At 41.2% G+C, this 20,572-nt stretch overlaps 1 protein-coding gene across 3 annotated transcripts in view; it reads left to right on the forward strand.

Annotated features, from left to right (window-relative positions):
* Positions 1-20,572, forward strand: part of macrod1 (mono-ADP ribosylhydrolase 1) — a 102,586-nt gene that overhangs the window by 66,066 nt on the left and 15,948 nt on the right. For all 3 annotated transcript variants that reach the window (XM_079352204.1, XM_079352203.1, XM_079352202.1), the window contains one exon: positions 5,830-5,946. In XM_079352204.1, the coding sequence (XP_079208330.1) occupies positions 5,830-5,946 (117 nt within the window). The remainder of the gene's footprint in view (positions 1-5,829; positions 5,947-20,572) is intronic.

A 20,572-nucleotide genomic window follows, 5' to 3' on the forward strand; every position in this document is an offset into this window, starting at 1 on the left:
CTGAGGGATTGTGGGAAAGCAATATGCCAGCGTTCCGCCCCATTAGTTTGACAGACAGCCTGTTTGGCCTATAAGAGGTCAGCTGGCAAGGGCAGCAATATTAGTATTCCACAGGAGAGACCTCAGGATTGGTTTTACTTTATTGTCAATCTGCCCGTGTGTGATTATGCATGTTTGGTGTGTGTGTGTGTGTGTGTGTGTGTGGGTGTGTGCTTGTGTGTGTTTTCAAGCTAAGGTGGTGGGAGTTCGCAGGAGGTAAAGCTTGACCTGGCATACAACATTGCAATCAAGTGTAAGTCAGCTTGTGTGTGTGTGTGTTTGTCTGTCTGTGTGTGTGTGTGTGTGTGTGTGTGTGTGTGTGTGTGTGTGTGTGTGTGTTTGTGTGTGTGTGTGTGTGTGTGTGTGTGTGTGTGTGTGTGTGTGTGTGTGTGTGTGTGTGTGTGTGTGTGTGTGTGTGTGTGTGTGTGTGTGTGTGTGTGTGTGTGTGTGTGTGTGTGTGTGTGTGTGTGTTTGTTAGTGTGTCCTGCTGGGGGTTGTAGGCTCCTTGCCAGGTAAGCATATCGCCAATTATCACTTCCCAGTCCCCCTATTTCACTCCATCCCTCTCTAAATTTTCTCCCCCAGAGTGAGTCAATACAAAGCCTGTGAGGAAGAGAGGATAACACCTAAACTGGTCAGCTGCCTGCTGCTGGCTGGTCACTGGTCTAACAAAGCCAAAGCTCTCTTTTCTAACCCCACAATCCATCCATCAATACACCCTTTTTATCCATTCTCCTCTCTGAAACCCAGCTCACCATTCATCTCTTCCTCTTTTGTTTTTAGCCCCTCTCACTCTCTTTACCTACACACCCTTTTTCTCTCTCTTGATCCTCTTCCAAACACATTTCTCTTTGTCCAACTGTGCTCTTCAATCCCCTGTCTCTTCTGTCTCTGTCTCTTTTTGAGTTTTTACATCTCTCAATTATTGTTTTGTATCTCTCTCTCTCTCTCTCTCTCTCTCTCTCTCTCTCTCTCTCTCTCTCTCTCTCTCTCTCTCGTGAAAAAAACAGGCTTCTCTCGGTGGAAATGTTGGAGTGATATTTTGTATGTTAATGGGGCTACATAATGAATTCTGTTTTTTTATATGGAAATTAGTTTGACACTTTCTGAAATATATTTTTTCTGTGTGTATCATTACATAAATTAAATTCATGACTAATTCATTATAATCTGTTGATGTCTGTTAGTGGCATTAGGTATAGCCAATTATGACTGATTGTTGAGTAGTTTGGGTTCTCCATTTGCATGCGACAGAGTCAGTGGAGTCTGAACAACAAGTATCCTTTGACACTGGAGTGATGCTAATTTGGTTAGGGCTCACCCTGCCTCCACTGTCCTAATGAGGGACACATCACCCTGGTACATGCTGTTGTGTATTGAGCCAATATAGAATTTACTTTTTACCTCTAAAGGGACATTGATTCACAGGGAAGCATATAATTTGTTATCTTTTTCACTTGGATAGTTTGCAGGGCTTGTGCATATTGATACCAGGTGATCGGTACCTCATTTGTATTCAGTTTCATTCTACACATTCAAATCAGAAATAACATTATGAGGAGTACCCTGCAGGCCTACTCCATTACAAATAGTAGATTGGAAATGTGACTTTGTCTGATATTTTTTTTCTCTTAAGTTTCCCCAAGAGAGGCATTTTAAATATTGGGAATCATTGCCACCTTGATCATACAATCATAATTCCAAAAAGATATTTGGCTGATGCCAGACTATCCGTAGACACTCAGGCACACACAAACACTTACACAAACACAGACACTCTTACAAATGCACTGACACATGATCAAATGTACATTTCCCAAGGTTCAGTTTTAGTCAGACTAAAACAATAAATTGACATTTTCTAACTGTAAATGTATTTACTGAGCTGCTTTACAGCTATGCAAGCAGCGCTGCTAAAACCACAAGTAACAGGTCATCTGATCAGGTGTGAAAGTTCAGACACCAGCTTATTTTTGTTCTTTGTTTCTTTCTTCAATATTTACTTTAGTTCCATTAATGTTGGATCTATCAGATGGTCTTCTATGAATGCAGTCAGAGTCCATCCTTGCCCAACAAACCTGCATATAAGCCTGCTCTCTACTGCTAGTGGCGCTCTACTTCAAACACATCCCCCCCCCAACCAACCCCCCCCCCCCCCCCCCCCCCCCCCCCCCCCCCCCCCGCTCATGAATCCCCCCCTTCATATTTCTGACCGTATTGAAGTGACAGAGCATCTGAATCTACTCAGTAGCGTGCAGTGCTCATGCTGAGCTATTACACCGGCTCCCACAGAGTCAGAAGTTACCACAGGCTGATGGAGAGCTAACAAGGGCGGTATTCAATGAGTGTAGTTAGAGGGACAGCTCTCTACATGTGAGAGGTAAGAGTCAGCGAGAGATGGAAGAGGTGTAGGACGTTTATTAATCCTGCTCACCAGGTTCAGAGAGGGTACAGAGAGAGAGAGAGAGAGAGAGGGGGCACATTCTGTTCCTCCCTCCTCATCTCCATTTGACTAAAAGCAATCTAAGTTAAACATGAGGAAAACAAAGGATTCTTTGGCTGAGTGCACAAAGCCCGTTTCATGTAGAAGTTAATGTGATGGAGTGTGTAGTCATTTGCAGCTAAAAGGAAAGAATTTTCATCGGCTGTATTTTGAAGTCGTGCACCTACTAAAGTTTTAAACAAGAGCACGGCGGTAATATCTCCATATTTTAAGAGACTGTCCTCCAAAGACGAACCTTTCTTCTCCAAGAAAAAAAAATTGCATAACTTCAAGTGACAAAGTCCTCAACTGGCTGTATCAAGGCCGTAAAACGCTGAGATTGCAGACGTAATGGCAGTTACACCAGGAGGCGGAACATACGAATTGGTCACCAGATTCTCCTATAATAACATCTGTATTCATCACGACTCTGGCCGAAAGATGCACAGACATTGCAAACAGAAGGGGCTAGAACACCAGTTCATGTTTTTCCAGCATCACCAACCCCGAACACGTGTTACTTAATCTTTGGCTGGTAGCCGATAATTCCACATGCATGCATACTTTTGTGTGAGGTGTTTTGTATATGAACTTTAACATATGTATTCTTTGCCTGTGTCCCTCACCATACATTACACTTGTCTTTGTGTAGGACTCAGCAGAGCAGTACCCAGGTCAGAAAGCATAGCTGTAGCTCAAGGCTATGCATTCAACTCGCAAAGACTGGGAGAAAAGGCCACTTTTCACCATAACATAAAAACACACACACGCACCAACACACCCACACATGCACACATTTATGTCTCTGTCAAACATGAAACATGACTCAAAACAGAAAGTATTGTTGGCTTACGTTTCAGTTCAATTTCAATTTCTTTTGATTCTGTTTTTCATGCCTGTTTCCTTATCTCCCTGCAGACTATTTTTATATCTGCTACTCTCTCTCTCTTATTCCGCTCCCTCCCTTTTCCATCTCTTCGTCTTATCACACTTTTTTTATTTCACAGGAGGGCTGCTCCAAAGTTACTGTGCTGTGTGTATGTGTGTTGAGTGCGTGTCACTTTTACGTCTCTTCACATACACATGCACACAGTTGCAAAAACACACACACACACACACACAAGCATTTGTGCACGGTATCGCTCGTGCTTTGACAAAGATATACTCAGTATCAATATTTAAAATGCACACACACAGCATGAGCGTGGTATCTGAACTTGCTTCTGTGCACCCTGAGGAGCTCGCCAGTGTTCAGGGCTCTCCTTTCACACCCTCATACTTGTGCTGAGCTTACAATGCGTCCCAGTTCAACATGGCATAGCACAGCATGGCAGACCGCAGCCCAGCACCACATGTAATATGCCAACTTAACACAATAAGGTTCTAACAGCAGAGCCCTGCTGAGCTCTTGGTGAATAAACACATCTCTGATTCAGCCTCAAGCCGACACTGGATGAACTGCAGGATTTTACACTTTTCTCATTGGTTTCATTTTTAAACACTGGAGGTTAGTGCTTATCTATGACATCTGGATGGGTGTTATTATAATATTTCTTAGTTTCTGAAATAACTGTGTGGTTACTGTATGAGCAGACTGGTTGGTTTGACACTGAGATGAGCCTTTAATTATATACCTGTCCTCTACATATAGTTTTATATACAGTATACTCCATCTGGGGGCAATACATTGTTTTTAAATGTAAGAACAGCTACAATAATGAATAGACTATTTCATAAGAAATATTTTTACAATCAAATCTATTCTAATCACGGTTCTGTTGATAATTCTGGTTTATGTTATCATTGATTTCGTAGCAGATGGTTGGCTCGTTCAACAGTACTTGTGTGAACTATTATTGGGTTATTTTTTCCCAATAATTAGTGTACTATTGTTAGTACATTAATGATGGTAACAGCTTTACATATAATGCAATCCAGATCAACAACACTCAAGTAGTACTAAAAGTGGCTGATGTGCACAAGTACCATAAGAAATGCTGTTTTACGTTCAACAGTTTTTGCCTTGTGCTTAAAGACACTGTTGTGTTTCTTGTCTATAAAACAATCCTCCCTATCCTTACCTAAGTGCACCAAAGTAAGCGTACGAAGAATTATTCTTCAGCTGCTAGACTTTGATATTTTACTGTCTAAACAGATATTCCAGGGAAATCCAATTAAATCAGCTGTCAGTGAACATTTTGGGACTCAGGGTGTGCTGGTGGCCGAGGGCTCTAAAGAGCATGAATGTCAGCGTCCTTTTTGTTTTTGAGTCTGTTCAGGAAAGTTTTTGTTTCCCTTCTTGTTTTTAAACGGCACATTGAGAAAAACAACTTTAAAAAAAAGATTGTAAATAGTGTTGATACAAAATGTGGCATATCATTGTAATTTCTAGGCCGCATACTAAAGAGAAACAGCCTCTGGATTGGCTCACTGCTTGAGGCAAAGTAGCAGTCTGAACTTCTGTTTTGATCAATGTCCACGATTCATTATCTTAATTTAGTGTTAAAATAATATGAAGGAGGAGCTGTGCAAGCTTGGCTTCATAACTGTTTGATGTCTCTCGTGATAAACAATGATCTATTTGATGTTTTATTCAGTATTATTATGTCAAAATCATCAGTTGTTAATCATGGAGGAGGAAATTGTGTTTGTTTTTTCATTAAAAGGATTTTTACTTTCTGGCATCAAAAGGTCTTTTGCCTTTTTTTAAATGTTGCTTTTGTGGGTTATGACTTAAAAATCTGCTTGAGATCCAGATGGTCTAAATATTAACTTTGAGGAAATGTGTCTTGGCTGTGAGAGGTGCAAAGATTATGACTCAAACTGTAATTGGTACGGCTGGAAAAAATGGCTCTTTCCCGCTTCATTGCCCCCCCTGTAAATGAACACAGTCACGGTTTTTTGATGTGGTGTAGATCAAGCCTAGATACTCATTTCTGAGTATTATGCAGATATATGAAAATGTAATTAATAAAGACTAATTGACCAAAAAGTCAAAGTCAGCTGAGTCTGTAATAAGACATTAAATCAGGTAATTAACTAAGGCAGTTGCCCTACAACCCATTAAATAGACTGACGTGTGGAGACAGATGCTCTGACTTATTAAAAGAAAAACTGGATTCAGGTTGAGAAGTTAGCAACCTGCTGGAGCAGGATTTCATCAGCTCATCACTAAAAGGATCCAGGTTCATTAAGCACTAAAATTTTAAATCTGTAGATGTGTGTGCTCGACTTGAAACAGCCCCTAAATTGCAGGATGTGCACATATTTAGGCCAACTCTGAATGTTCTCTCACTCTTTTTTTCCAGTGGACGGAGCAATCCACCGTGCTGCAGGTCCCATGCTAAAAAAAGAGTGTGCTTCTCTCCACGGCTGTGAGACCGGAGACGCAAAGATCACTTGTGGCTATGGGCTCCCAGCAAAGTGTGAGTACAAAGTGTTTAAGAATAAGTGTAGTTCCAGCTGGACTCCAGTGACAATGCTGGGGATTCATCAGGACTGTCTTTGGCTTGAAAAGTGTGTGAAAGTGTGTTGCCATAAATATATAAACAGCACAATAGATTAAAAAGACCTTTGAATAAAAAAAAGCAAAGAAACAGAAAATAAGGCAACTCTGTTTTCCAAATAAAGAGCTGGGCATTTTCCTTCTTCTTTAAAACTCATGAACAGAACCGTTTTTCTTGTAGACACATTTTCTACTCTGCTCAAACTCAACCAACAGAAGAAACTCATCTAGGTATCCATAATGTCACAGGCGGCTTTCCATTTATAGCAGAGTAAATGGCACTCAATTATTAAGTGGCCCTCCATTGCAGCATGTATAATTTGATGAACCTGAAGATTCAACATGACAGAAAAAGCTTTTCGAGGTGTTTTAGTTCCAAAAAAAATCTTCCCCTCCTCTGATGTCTAAAACACTCCATGTGACTGTGAGGGAGAGCACCAGCATGTAGACATTAATAAGAGAAACTCAGTGACTAAACTTAAGTTATATCCTCTTTGAAGAGCCTTTATTACTCTTTCATCTCATGCTGTCACAGATGTATACTTTCTATGGGTGAAAACAAAAAAGAAATCACAGTAATGTTTTTGGCACAAATGCACAACCAACTCAAAGGCCATTCCAACACGCTTGTTTGGTGTTAAAGTTGGCATCAGTTTTGTTTACATTTCTTCTGTTGAGAACCAAAGCTTGGCAATACAAACTGATTGGTTCATCTTAATTGCGCCTCTCGCTGTCATAAGGAAGCATTACTGATCCCTGAGAAACACTGGTCTGGTTTTTGTTGTTTTTTTTGTCCCAGGAAACCCAGTCAGGAATTGGACTTACGAAAGAAACAAATTCACTTAAAAACACTAAACAAGCTTTGGAGAGTATTGCTACCTGTTCTTCAAATTGTTTTGTTGCTCCACATGGAACTGTACAAAGTCTGATAAGTGATTTCACTCAGAATCAATGAGGCAGGGGTTAAAGACTACAAAATCAGGGATGTAGAGTGTAAAAAATAATGAGCTAACCAGATCTCTGTAGCCTCCTTCTCAACTACGCTGCAGGCTAGTGACACAGAGATTTGGGTCATAATCAAATGTAATTTGGAATAAATAATCAACATTATTGACTGTATATGTCTACAAACAAACACAAATAATTTAACTCAGCTGAACTGTGCTCTCCATGTCCAAACATTAAACGTCAAATACTACTAAACGATAAACTAACAAGCCTGTAAGACATGAAGGCAGTGTGGTGAGGAGTGCTGATGTAAACATGACAATAAAAGATGATATTATATAACAGATGGGTTAATTTACAAGAGGTAGATTTTTTTTTGCAGTATTTAAATGAAAGCTTCAGAATAGATTCATGTAAAATTAAGAGGGTTATAAAGTATGTAACCATAAATGATCTCATATATACACTTGCATTGGTTGTTGTGTCCTAGGGCACAGTGATTGTTCTGGCGATCTGTGTATGTTTATAGTTTATCAAAGTGACAGCCTGTTTTCCTATCTGATTGTTTTGGCGTGCAGCGATCTGTAATACCTACTGGAGGGCAGAAGTTTGAACAGTATCAGTCTACATTATGGTGGTGTTAAACATGATCAGCAGGTTGAAGTCTCTGAGCTGAATTAGGAAGTACAATCTTTATTGGACCTTTTTCCTGGTGGTGTCCATGTGGGAGGTCCGCTGTAGGTCCCGGGAGGTTGTGGATTCCAGAAATCTGAAAGGGCCAACAGTAGACACAGTGCTGTTGAGTATGGTGAGGGTGGGAGCTGTTGGGGTGGGGAGGTTCCTTAATTCCACTATCATCTCCAGCGGGATTAGCTCCAGGTGGTTGGCGCACACCAGAGGGCCAGCTGTTTCACCTCCCGTCTGTGAGTAGACTCGTCACTGTCCCGGATGAGATTGATGTCGGAGGAGTTCGACAGAAGGGTCCCCTGCGGCTCGGTCGTCACTGTAGAGGGAGAAGAGCAGATGGGGGAGGACACTACCCTGGGTGGCATCAGGGTGCTGGTTGTGATGCTCGCCAGCCTCATCTGCTGCCTCCTGTCAATCAGGGACTGGGCCGAGACTGGCACTCTGAAATGGGTGAGTCCAGGATGATGGTATTGAATACTGAGCTGAGGTCCACAAACAGGATCCTTGCACAAGTCCCTGGGGAGTCTACTGTAGCTGGTGCACTCCCACACTGACTACATTGTCCATCGATCTGTTTTCACTGGAGGCAAACTGCAATGGGTGAAGAAGGGGCCCTGTGAAGTCCCTCAGGTGGCCGACAGACGTCATGGTGATGTCAGACTGGAGTCATGGAGGGTTTCTTGGGGATGATGTCTGAGTGTTTGACGCAGGATAAGACTTCATACAGCTTCAGAGATCTGTTGACAATCAGAGGGGGCCAACTAAAAAATAAGCGACTCCTAGCATGAAACCCGCTCATATCTGAACTGTTGGCCATGTAGATGCATTGTGGGTAATGTAGGCATCAGGTGTGGGGAAAGAAAAACATGTTACATGAGAAGTAAAGGCAATACCTGTGGTTCTGTAGCATCAATCTTGTCTTAGGGTGCAATTTTAAATCAGTGCAGTATTGTTGTGTTAGCAAGACTGAGTGACCTAAGAGATTATCCAATACCTAAGTCTCTGAAACATTTATGTGCAGAATCTCTCTTCTCTCATCCAGTGTGTTAAGTGTTGTTGACAGTTCAAAGCTTTTCCCATGTCGTTACTTGACACTCAGTAACACAGTCCAACCTTCTCTCGCATGTTTTTTTTTTTTTTTGCCACTGCAGCGACACACATACAGATTAAAATGACACCAATCCATCAATGCCTTAACCAAGCTTTGTATATCATAATGACCACCCAGGTGTGTGTGTTGACAAAAAGAGATAAAAGCAACTCTGAGAGTGTGTGATAACAGCTCGTGGTTCAACAGTGAGTTTAAGTTCACAGAGAAAGGCTGGGAGAGGAAAAAAGGAAGAGAAGATGATCAAGTCGAGCTGGAGGCAGGATGGAGAGTAAGAGGAGAGATAGATAAGGAGCAAGTGGAAGAGTGGTTAGCTCTCACCAGCTTTGGGGAGGGGACAGACGTGAAGGGAGCTGGAGACAAGAGGGAATTAGGAACAGATGAGTTCTTACATCGTCTGATCTTCTTTGTTGGTTCACTTGTTCAACTTTGAAGATATTTATGTGTCAATGCTGCTTAGTGTCAGTGTGAGTGCATATTTGTGTGTTAACTCGTGTGGATGTGTATTTAAACCTTCAGGAAATACTCACGTTGCACAGCCTTGTACTCTGCCTTTCTGGGTTGTGGTTACTTGTGTCATACAGTCGCTGTATTAAGTGTATCAGTGTGGGTTGCCTGTCAGGTCTTATCATTCTCCTACCTGCAACTGTCTGTCAACATGAGATCCGTATGACTGACTTTATTTCTGACTCAGTGACTGACTAAGTGTGTGAGTTGTTCACGTCCCTGCCTTGGGTTTCTGTTTGTGTGGATGTTCCCCAGCATGAGCTATAAAAGAGCGGCCTTGCAGACAAAACATCAAGTCCCGAGAATAATTCAACATGCATCTGCTCAGATACTTAAACATGCGCAACAGGGCTTGATTACCTCTCAGCAGGAGGCAGAGCGAGGCGAGACAGCAGCGACTGCATCAGAGGAAAGAAGGGATAACCAAGCAGGCACAGGACGTGGTGGAAAAGAGCGAGATGTGAAAATGGAAGCCGACAAGAGGGTGGCAGAGACGGTGACAGACAGGTCCAATCTCAAAGACTGCACTTTGATGTTGATTTGTATGGGTTTGCCACCAGATGTGGGATCTCAAGAGTGTCTGACGCATGAGTTGCCAAATAGTCCAGAGGACCTGCTGTCAGGCCTCTTTGCAGAGAGTCCATCGATGATCCCGCAGCCACTTAGCCAGTAGCATCCCAGAAACGTAACCTAGCAACACCCAGAGTGCATGGCACTCTACGTCTGCTATTTAGCAAGAGTCACAAGCAATTTAGGGATGTTGACAAATGACAGCTGGAAAATATCAAGCAGGCCTGGACTAAAATCACATATTAACCAAACTTTCCTGCAGTTAAATCAGCAATCTCTCAACTTTTCTGTAATTAGGAGGACCTAATTAAGAGTGGAACTGTTTGAGATCATTCTGAGTGTGCGTGTTTGTGCATAAATAATTGTGCTCCTCACTGTGAGTCAGCTGCGAGCAGTAAAAGGCGATCCTGTGTGTTTTGTGGTTGCCAGGGCCAAATGAGTTGTCCAGACGACCCGGTGTCCCAGAGCTCACCTGTGTACCGATAAACACAGCTGTAAGCCTGCTAACCTGTTCCCCAGTCTGTCCTCGTTCCCCTGCTGAGAACACAGAGATACAACATAGTGACACATCTGGGAGGGAAAGGGCGGGTTTGTCCTATGCAGACATCCATGCAAAATAATACCATTTAAACAACATTTCAACATATTTGTATCACGTTTTTAGAATATGTAACCCCATAATATCATCCAAACTTACATCAATTTATAGTCCATGGGCTCAAATGTGTGGCTCCAATGGTCTTGTGCTCTGGGCTCAAAGTTTAGTCCTAGAAATCATCCCAGCACGTGATTAAGGAATACCATAGATAATCAAATGTGTACAAAAATACATTTTCCCCAAATATCCAGTTGGTAAGTTCTCTGTCAAAGGCCAAACTTCAATTTAGTAAATTCCTGGTTTATTCCCGTTAATACCTATAAATTCCTGTTAATTTCCACGGAAAGCTTCCAACTTTGAAAATTCATGGAATTTTGCAAACCTGATCACGGTACATTAAGTAATAAAGGATTAAAAAGAGAGGAGCGTTCTTTTTCCATCAAAACAGATAATCTCTGTTTTTTTCCTAGAGTTAATACAAGTAGACTCTTTATTCCTTCTCATATGCCAATCACTTCATATTTGCTCTGTCGGTGTGTGAAGGAGTATATCAGTGTGTGGAGGGAACTATTTGGGGAGGGCGGGAGTATCAAAGTGGGAGGTAAAAACACATTGAGGTGAAAAATTATAGCTGGAAAGTCTTTAGATAGAAAAAAGTGCCAAAGAAAATGGAGAGATACAAAGCAAGAGAGATATCACTCTGTCAAAAAGTGCCTGTTATGTTCCCCCACTCTTCCCTCCTATCCTCCCCATCCCACTTTCTGCTCCCTCGGTGGCCAATTACTACTAATTAAAATCCTCACTGCAGCTCTCCCAGACTCCCCCTCTTCCTCTCCTCCAAGACCTCCATCTCTGTGCCTCACCCGTCGCCTTGTTGCTCTCTCTCTTTCTGTGTCTGCGTATCTTTGAAGACAAGGTGCCTCTGCCCATTGCAGTCAACAACTTGAACACCTTGTTTCCTCCCGTTCTTTCTATCGTCTTCTTCATCATCTCCTCTCTCCCCTCCTTACCCCTTACTGTCCCCTCCTTTAACCCTCCTCTTCATCTTTGTCCTTTGCATCTCTCTTCCGCCCCCTTCCCCTCCTGCTCGCCCTCCCCAGCTCACTCCCCCCTCCTTCTTTGCTTGTATCATTTTCTTCATCTGCAGTGAGGTTTCTGAAGTTGTGCCAGGAGACTTGACAAGGCTCTGGGCTAAAGACTATAACACTCACACTGTGATACCTTGCTAGTTTTTTCTTCTTCTCTTTTTTTTTTGACAAGGTTGTCGACATCTCTGCTTCTTCCTGCCTTGGCGTCAGCAGTGAGATCCTTTGAGGTGTTAAAAAGCTTCGTCAAAAGCTGCCTCTGCCGATGAGGAGAAGCGTGATGATGATCACAGCAGCAGCAACTTTGGTGTTAATACATTCAGTTAATTCATACGCCTTCAAGGGGAAGAACTTTTTTTTTTTTTTTTTAGCTCCAGTGTTGCTGGGAACACAAAAGAAGAAGAGTTGGAGAGCAGTCCTGAAAGGGAGTAAAGAACCCCTTTGCAACACTAAGAGAATTAAAACCGCTCCTTTTTTTGCAGCGGCACCATGTCCCCTGTTTAGAATAACTGCCACCCCGTCTTTCTCAGAAAGAGATGGAAAGAGATAGGGAGAGCCGTAGGGGCCTTTATAAGACCCGAGCCTTCCTTTTGTGCCCAAACCAGGGCCTGGATTTTAGAGCCTATCCGCTTGGGTGAGCACAAACTGAGGGTGGGCGCACAAAGGAGCAGCTAGCCTTTTTCCTGCCTCCTGCTTTAAAGGAGGATATATAAAGGCCAGAGACAGATGGAGGTAAGAGAGAGAGAGAGGAGAGAAAAAAAGGGGAGGGGGAGAGAAAAAAGGGATGGATGGTTGTTGAGTATGAAAAGCAGGAGCAGCGCCTTGTGGCCTCCCAGGTAAGAATGGTGGGAGGCCTCGCTGGGAGGAGAGGAAGTGGGACTGAGCCAAAAAAAAGGCTTGTATGACAATACTCTGAAAAAAAGAAGAAGGAAGCTGAGATGGCAGACAAAAGGAAAAGTGGAGTGGGTGTCACCGGATGGCACTCCTTCAAGTTTGCTTAAGGCTCACACCGGTGTGACGGCCACTTGAGAGTGAAGGAGCTTAGACGCACCCACACACACGGAGCCTCTTACTGCCTCTTTTTTGCATAAATGTGCAAGACAAATCAGGCTGCACTCTGGTACACGTTTTGTTTTTGCTTTCCCCGTCTGTGTTACTTACTGTTTCCCTTCTTTGTCTACCTGTCTGCAGAGTCAACTTTTCCCTTTCTTTCTTTTCTTTCTGTTTTATTGTAGATTAAACAGTTTGATGGGACAAGTGTAGTAGTATGTTTTTTTAAGAAAGTGTCTCAATGCCATCTGTTCGGAATGTGCTTTGTGTTTTAATTAGGTCACGTTGCGTTTTTTTACACATTGATCAAAGAAGTATTTTATTTGAATAAATCTGATAAGCAGGACCGTTTTCTCTGGTTGAAAACTGAAGAGAAAAACACAGAGGAGTTTAGCACCTTGTGAGGAGAGCGACTGTCTTATAAAACCAGCTGATAACGGGTAAGAGTTCAGAATAACAGGAAATACAAATAAAACACAAATAGACGAAAAGACACTTTTTCACTCTTCACTGTGAAATAGATGTTTTACACATGAATTACATTTTTATTCAAAGTTTTAATCGTATTTGACTTCAGAATTGAGAGCCATCCCAATGTTGTAATCATCTTAACTCCAGACTCCCTCCCATACCTTTTACACCTCCTTATACCTTTTAGTCCCCTACATCAGGTGGTGCTAAAGCCTTTATAGATTGGTGGTGATTATAGATTGTTCGGGGACCTTTAACTTCAACAGGTGTGATTTCATTCATATATGTGTTTGTGTGATAGGGACAGAGTTAATTTAGGAACACCAGTATGTGAATGCATGCATTACAAATACACCAAATTTAGGTTAACAAAAAAAAAAAAAAAGAAAAGTGATATGAAATCTGTAGTCTCTGTGCAGGTTAAAGAGAAAGAAAAACTGTACCAAGGCACAATGAAAAACATTACAATACATTGTTCAAATGTAAAAAGTGAATTTAAATGTACACACTGTAGCTAGATTTGTCATCGCTGCATAGAAAAACAGAAACGATTAAACCATTCAAATTTGGTTGGACAAATCTGTGAGCAAGAAGAGAGAACAAAAGGCTGAAGATTTAAACATTCAGCGAGAAAACTGCTCAATTAACTTACATGACATTCAGCTCAAATCAAATCACTGTGCAGAATACCTTATTACCATCTGACGACTCTTGTTCAGAGCGATTGGAAACACCCTCTGCAGGCTAGATATTTAAAGGCCTGGCAACTGTTTAACAACAGTTAAACAGGTTTCCCTCCTCTGTGTGGAAATACTTCAGTGCAGACCAACAGCAGCAAGGACACAATATGTCAACAAAATGCTCGACTACAGAGTAATGACAGCCATTAATCCATACTATGCACTCACATCCATCTGCATGCAGCTTTAAATGTCTTCTTTACATATCATAAACCAACACGTGTGCACATGCTCCTGTAATGATAATGTGGGAACATTTAACCTCTACGAAGGAAGATAAAAAGTGGTCATTACATGCCTGCTTTTCTGCACCGCTTGCATCTAACCCAGTGTTGGCTGCTGTTGGCTACAGACGGCATAAAACGGTGTGTTCCTGTTATGTGCAAAATCAGCATGAATGAGCTGGTCTGTTAAGTTTCTCCCTCATTAATCAACAAACAGCCAGAGACTGGAAAACACTTTAGGTAACAGCTACAAAGCGACTCTGACAATCTGAGCTGAACACACACACTTCTGGACATTTCTGTCAACGTGTTTTTTTTTTTAAGTTGAAAGTTTGAGAGAATCTTTATTGAAGAGCAGCTGGTCCATTAATCACTGGTTTGCAGGTGAAGAGTTGGAGCAGGACCCTGGCCTGTTTGCAGCTTCTTTTGAAGGAGAGTTGCTTATTTGTTGTAGGTTAACTATATCTGTTGTAAGCATGTTTGTATTTGTAAACAGGGAACAATCGCGTGCTCTTGGATAAAAAGCAGTTTAAAGTTTACAGTCTAAAGTTGACATGCATTTTTAAGATATACATACTTTGAAACAACGAATGCAGGGACCTGATACATGAAATAATAACTGAAATGAAACATTGGCAATTTCCATTGTTCAATAGCTTGTTGACGATCTGAAGTGTGAGAAATATTGCATCGTTCGTGCAGCAGTTTGCAACATGTCCCTCCTGAATCCAAAATAAAGTAGATTGTGTATTTTTTAAGTCATTTAAGAGTTGCTTGCTGGTTCTTCAGCTGATCTGTAATTGGTGTAAAAGCAAGTACACGCAGCGTTCTGTCTGACTGGTGAAGAAAGAACACATGCTGAGTGAGAAAGCAAGTTTAAAAAGAATCATTTTTCTCAGTCATTCTGATGAGACAGTCTTTTTAATGTATGTATTGCACACCCTCATGTTGTTTTATTCATGCAGCCTTGTTAAGCGTGAAAGTTTTTCTTTGGTTGAGCTTGAACGCCACACGTGTGCCAGGTTCTGTTTCAACAGATTTAATCCCTTTGCATGTGTCTTATTTCCACTCCCACATTTCACCACAACTGAACATTTAATAATTCATTTGCATATCTTTACTGGAGCCCTCTTCACCATCATTAAACCTGTCAATGAGAGCACAACAAAGAGGAAGGGCAGTTTCACTGTGTTGCATCAGTGAAGTTCTCCAGCAGCTCCAGAGCAGCTGGTGTTCAGTGTGGAGCCCACAACACCAGTTCAACACTTGAACCTGAAAACCATCGTCATGGTGATCAGTTAAAAATCCAAAGGATGGTCATTGACTTCATTGATGTCTTACACTCACTGTTCCATGATCCAAAGAGTTTGTCTTTACAAACTGCTACACTTTTCAACATAGATGATTATAAACATGGAAACTATGGATGGAATTGAAACACAAATTATTTTAAAACAATACTTTTTATTCAAGTTTGTACTCTCTCTCTATCTCTATCTCTATCTCTCTCTCTATCTCTATCTCTATCTCTCTCTCTCTCTCTCTCTATCTCTCTATCTCTATCTCTATCTCTCTCTCTATCTCTATCTCTATCTCTATCTCTATCTCTCTCTATCTCTCTCTCTCTCTCTCTCTCTCTCTGTTTACATTACACAGTTTACAAAAACTGTTTACATTTGCTTCTATTATTTGACTTCTTATTGTATTCGATTCTCTTTGATTCTACAAATCATCATTTCATAAGGGCCCCAAATCCAAAACACCTCCTCCACCGAGAATAGCTTCTTGCTTTGCCAAAGTTAAAGGGAATCCAAAAAAACAAACACACAAAATATCATGCCTGACATTGAGCACAACTTGATGTCTCCAGACCTTTGTCATGGTTTGGTTTTGTTCTGTATTTAATCTTGTTTTAGTTCATTATTTCCCTCGTGTTCTGTGTATGTATGTTCCTAGTGTGGTTTACTTTAGTCCTTAGTGTGTTTCCCTGTGTCCTTGTGTTCTCCTATGTTGCCTGTTAGTTTATTTCCTGTCTTGTGTTTTTAGTCTAGTCTTTAGTGTTTCCTGTTTTATTTTGTAGATCTGGTTTTGGTGGTGGTATCAGTGTTGGGTTTTACTTTGTACTTGTCTTCAGTGTTCTGGTCTTGTGTTCTTTGTTCCTTGTGTTTCCCGCCTTTCTGATTACCCTGATGTTCCTCACCTGTCTCGTTAGTCTCACCTGTGTCTGATTACCCCTTGTCTATTTAGTCTCTGTGTTTGCCTCTGTTTCTTGTTGGTTCATTGTATTGACATTGTCTTTCGTATGTCGTTGTGTCTTTGGTTGCTGCTTCTCCCTGCTCCCTGTGTTTTCTCGTCGTGGTTTTTGGATTTCCTTTGTTTTTGCTTTTTGGAACGTTTTGGATTTTTTCCTTTATAAGTTTTTGTTTTATCTTTTTGTTAATAAATTTTGGTTATTCTGCACTTGGGTCCTCCTCTCCCTGTTTCCTACCCGGAACGTGACAACCTTGTTCTTGTCATTAAGGTTTTGGATACATTTTTGTTTTGCCCTTACATTTAGTGGTGAGAGAAAAGGACTCTCTTCATACTGTATGAAATGCTCCTTGAGCACTTTTGGGAGGAACTGCATCACCAACTGCTGCTCCCCAAACATAACTAAAACCCTTTGTGCCAGCCACACTCCTGCAGTCAGGTCCCAAAATAATGTGATTAATCTTCCGAAAATGACATTAAACAATCAAAATAATGTAAGAGTTTTCCCATAATTCTGCTTATTATATGTACACTTTAAAATCACTGAATGGGAATTTGAAATCCCTTTTTTTGTTAGCGAACGCTTACATGTGCACACCGGATGATGGAGTATGTTTTCCGCATTTTAAACTCACACACATAACACATCCACTCTCACCCTTTAACACAGCTCCTCACACACACTTCATAACACACTACCTAACGCACCTTCTCCTTCACACATAAATCCCTCACACATCCTTACATGCTCTGCTAGCTTTCCATCTCCCCATCAAGCTCCCCCCCCTCCCACAAACACACACACACACTCATCTGTTTCTCTATCTTTCTGTCTTTCAGGGTAATGTGAGCCGTAACACTGGGGTGGGGGAGTGAGGAGGAGGTGGTGTTGATGTATGGTGGAACTAAAGCAACCCTGCCGATCGATAATGTAAACAGGAGCGAAGAGAGGCGGTAAATAAGGCCGACTCCTGACAGAACTGTCTACCTCAGGTGACGAAGAGAGAAGGGGGAAAGAGGAGGGGGGGGATATCTAATGGAGGAGAGCAGGGAGGGAAAAGGATGCAGGGCTAGAAGGGATAATGGAGGGATGAGAGCGACAAGGTAGGCTGATGGGAGGGTGAAGGATGGATAAAACAGGAGAGGATAGAAAGATGGTGACGGCTGGATGGAGGAGAAGGTAATAGGGGTGAAAGGAGAGGTGGGTGACTGGATGAGGTAATGGGGAAGGAGGGAGGGACAGAGGGAGTGACGACAAAGGACGTGGAGAATGAAACAAAGATGGATTGAATGGAAAAGGAAAGAAGAGGGAGAGAGGGTGGAGGAGAGATGATAAAGAGAGGGGACTAAAATAAAATGGGAGAGATGGAATAAAAAAAAACAGGACAGGAAAAAGAAAAGGTGGAAAAATATTTTTGATGAAATTATAGATTATGATTTAGTTTCAGAAAAGCTCTTCCTTCACGTTGGTGTCAGTTAGAAAAAATGTGCTTCAGCAACATTAGGCACATGACATGCAGATGAATGACCAGCAAGTGACCCAGTGTTGAACCAAACCTGTCCTGCACATACAGTTTTGCACACACACACACACGCACACACACACACACACACACACACACGCATGCTCACCCACGACCGAATTGTGAACCTGGCCACCGCTGAGTGCTCAGCTGATACATTGGCATGGCTGAACGACTTTTCCAGAGCACATGTTCACTCTGAACAACTTGACTTCTGACTGTGGGGAGATTAAATACACACGTGACAACATAAAGAATAACACAACACACGCACATAAACACAACTATGTTCCAAACTATTTGTCCTTTGCATGTATTGCCTTTTCTTTCCTTGTGTTGGTGTTTCATATGGTGCGTAAAGTTCAGTTATTCACGTGTCCTAATCTCTCTCCGTTGCTATCTGCTGCATCCTCAAACACTATAAATAATACTGTTTCTGCTCACCAGGCGATGATTCACAATAATGATTCATCCTATTGCCAGTTCTCAGAAGAAGTCTTTTTCCCTGTTGTGACAGTGTAATGTTAGCTTTTTAACAGTCTCTGACAACTTAAAAATACAATTGAGATGTAAGACATGTTTAAGCGTTTTTTGCCTTTTTGTCTAATGCTGTAAAAAATAATTGTGTATCAGATCATTTATTTAATAGGGCCAAGACAAACAAACACAGCTGAGTTACTAGTCTGTACTTCCTTTATTACATTTAGGTGGATTAGTGATGTGATGACATGATGATTGCAGGGCAGAAACAATTGTTGGATTAATAAATTATTCGATCAACAGAAGATTTTTATTTGTTTCTTCACCATTTCTTCACCACACTGCTGGTTGGCGTAGTCGTCTTCACTCCACTATCACACCAGCTCCCCGTCTTCCAGTTCTGGCAAACAGATTATTGCTGTTTGATAAGATACACATGTTTTATTGCAGGAGTGGTGCCACATGAACATGAAGCTTGATATGATTCATGTGACCTCTTTTGGTTACAACATCAATGAAAGAGACGTTTTTTTAATACGAATAAAAGTCTCAAAATCAGGCCTCGCTGCAATAATCGAGGAACTTTATCTAATAGGCCTGCAGTGCTCATTGTGGTGCTTAAACACTTGAACTGAAATTAGCACCTTTACAGACTGAGCTGAGATTTGAAGTGTGGATTAAGAGCATCACAGGAGTGTGTGTGTGTGAGGGGGGGGGGGGGGGGGGGGGAATCCTCCTGTACAGGATTATCTCCATGGCATTTCTAATATTTTTTTAATATAGCCTGAAAACTCCATTACATGTCTCACACTTACTGTAAAATGAAAAGAGATCATTTATGGGACAAATCAAGGCAAACATCTATAAAAATCATAAAAAAAGAAGGTGTCATTAAAAGATGAAATTAACAGACTGGAAATCCACTCCAACCCAAACTTCTTATGTAATGAAACTTGTGATTTAGCATAGACCTTTGATAATCTATGCGATTGGTGAATATTAGAGTCTAGCAGCCATCAACAGCTTTGATTGGCGCCCCATACTTTCTTTCTGTGCAAATTTCAAGCAGTGCAAGTGGTTTCTGAGGGAGCACTCACTCCTTCATCAGTGAGTGCTTCAATAAAGGACTGTCATCTTATAAGATTCTTTCAATACAGATCTGTGGACTCTACTGAAGGCTGCACTCTTTTAATACAATCTATGGTGCACACTTTCATCCACGCACTCGTGATCCTACAGGGACATCGGAGCATATAGCTTTTGATAATTTATAAGCCTGTAAAGCGCCACGTCTCCTGTTCAGTAATCTCAGCATGAGCACACTATTTCTTGTTACATCTGATTCAGGAGGAAGGCAGACGTAATGCTCAGCTTCAACTACACACTAAGTTCAAATCCTTTTCAAAACATGCTTAAAGAAATAGCGCAACAACTTTCCTTCCATTTATAATTATTATAGTGTAGTAACATCTTCATAATGATAATAATAATACCATCATCCTCATAATTGACCTGCTGTATATGAGTGAGCCAGTTATTGTGAAAGGCTGGATGTAATTGTTAGCGCACGCAGGCCTTGAGTTTGACATGTGCTCTCGAGGTTTTCTGGGAAGTTGATTCAAGGGAAACATTTCATGCTTTTTCTTCTGTGATTCTCAAGTTTGCATATAAGACTGACTGTGCCCGTCTTATATTAAATACTATATTTATGATATGATAACTGTTTCAAATTGTAAGTCAAAGATGACAAAACTCTTATTTGAATCAAAAGTGAACACACAGATATGACACATGCTTTTAGATGAAGTGTGATGTATACTTCCTGGTGTTTATCATGATTATCATCAATCCCCAATAAATCCACTCAAAGATGACAGAAAAAGACGCCCCTTCCCTCTCAAGAGTCCAGGCAGTGAAAATGATCTCAATATTACATTTCTCGCTGTCTGCTACAGTAGGACGACTGTACAGTGCTGTTACTCACAATCACAATAGATGATTATATAAAATCGTCAAACCTACATTTTAGTCATTGTTCTGAGTTCACTGAAACGTAAACAATGACAACTTTACTGATAAAATAAGATGGTGATTAAAAATCAGCCCAATCTTTATGCCTACACGCTTTGTTTATTGATAAGAACAGGCTTTTTGTCGCTACATATTTGCCAATAAGTAACTCATGATTCCAGCCCGAAAATAAAGCTAGATGTCTAAAGCAAAACACTTTTAAAATTAGTTTATTTCTATGATTCTTTCTGGAAAAAGTGTCAATACTGCAATGAATAGAAAGAATTAATGGAAT

The sequence above is a fragment of the Symphodus melops genome, assembly GCF_947650265.1.
Source record: "Symphodus melops genome assembly, chromosome: 9".
NCBI classification, from domain to species: domain Eukaryota; kingdom Metazoa; phylum Chordata; class Actinopteri; order Labriformes; family Labridae; genus Symphodus; species Symphodus melops.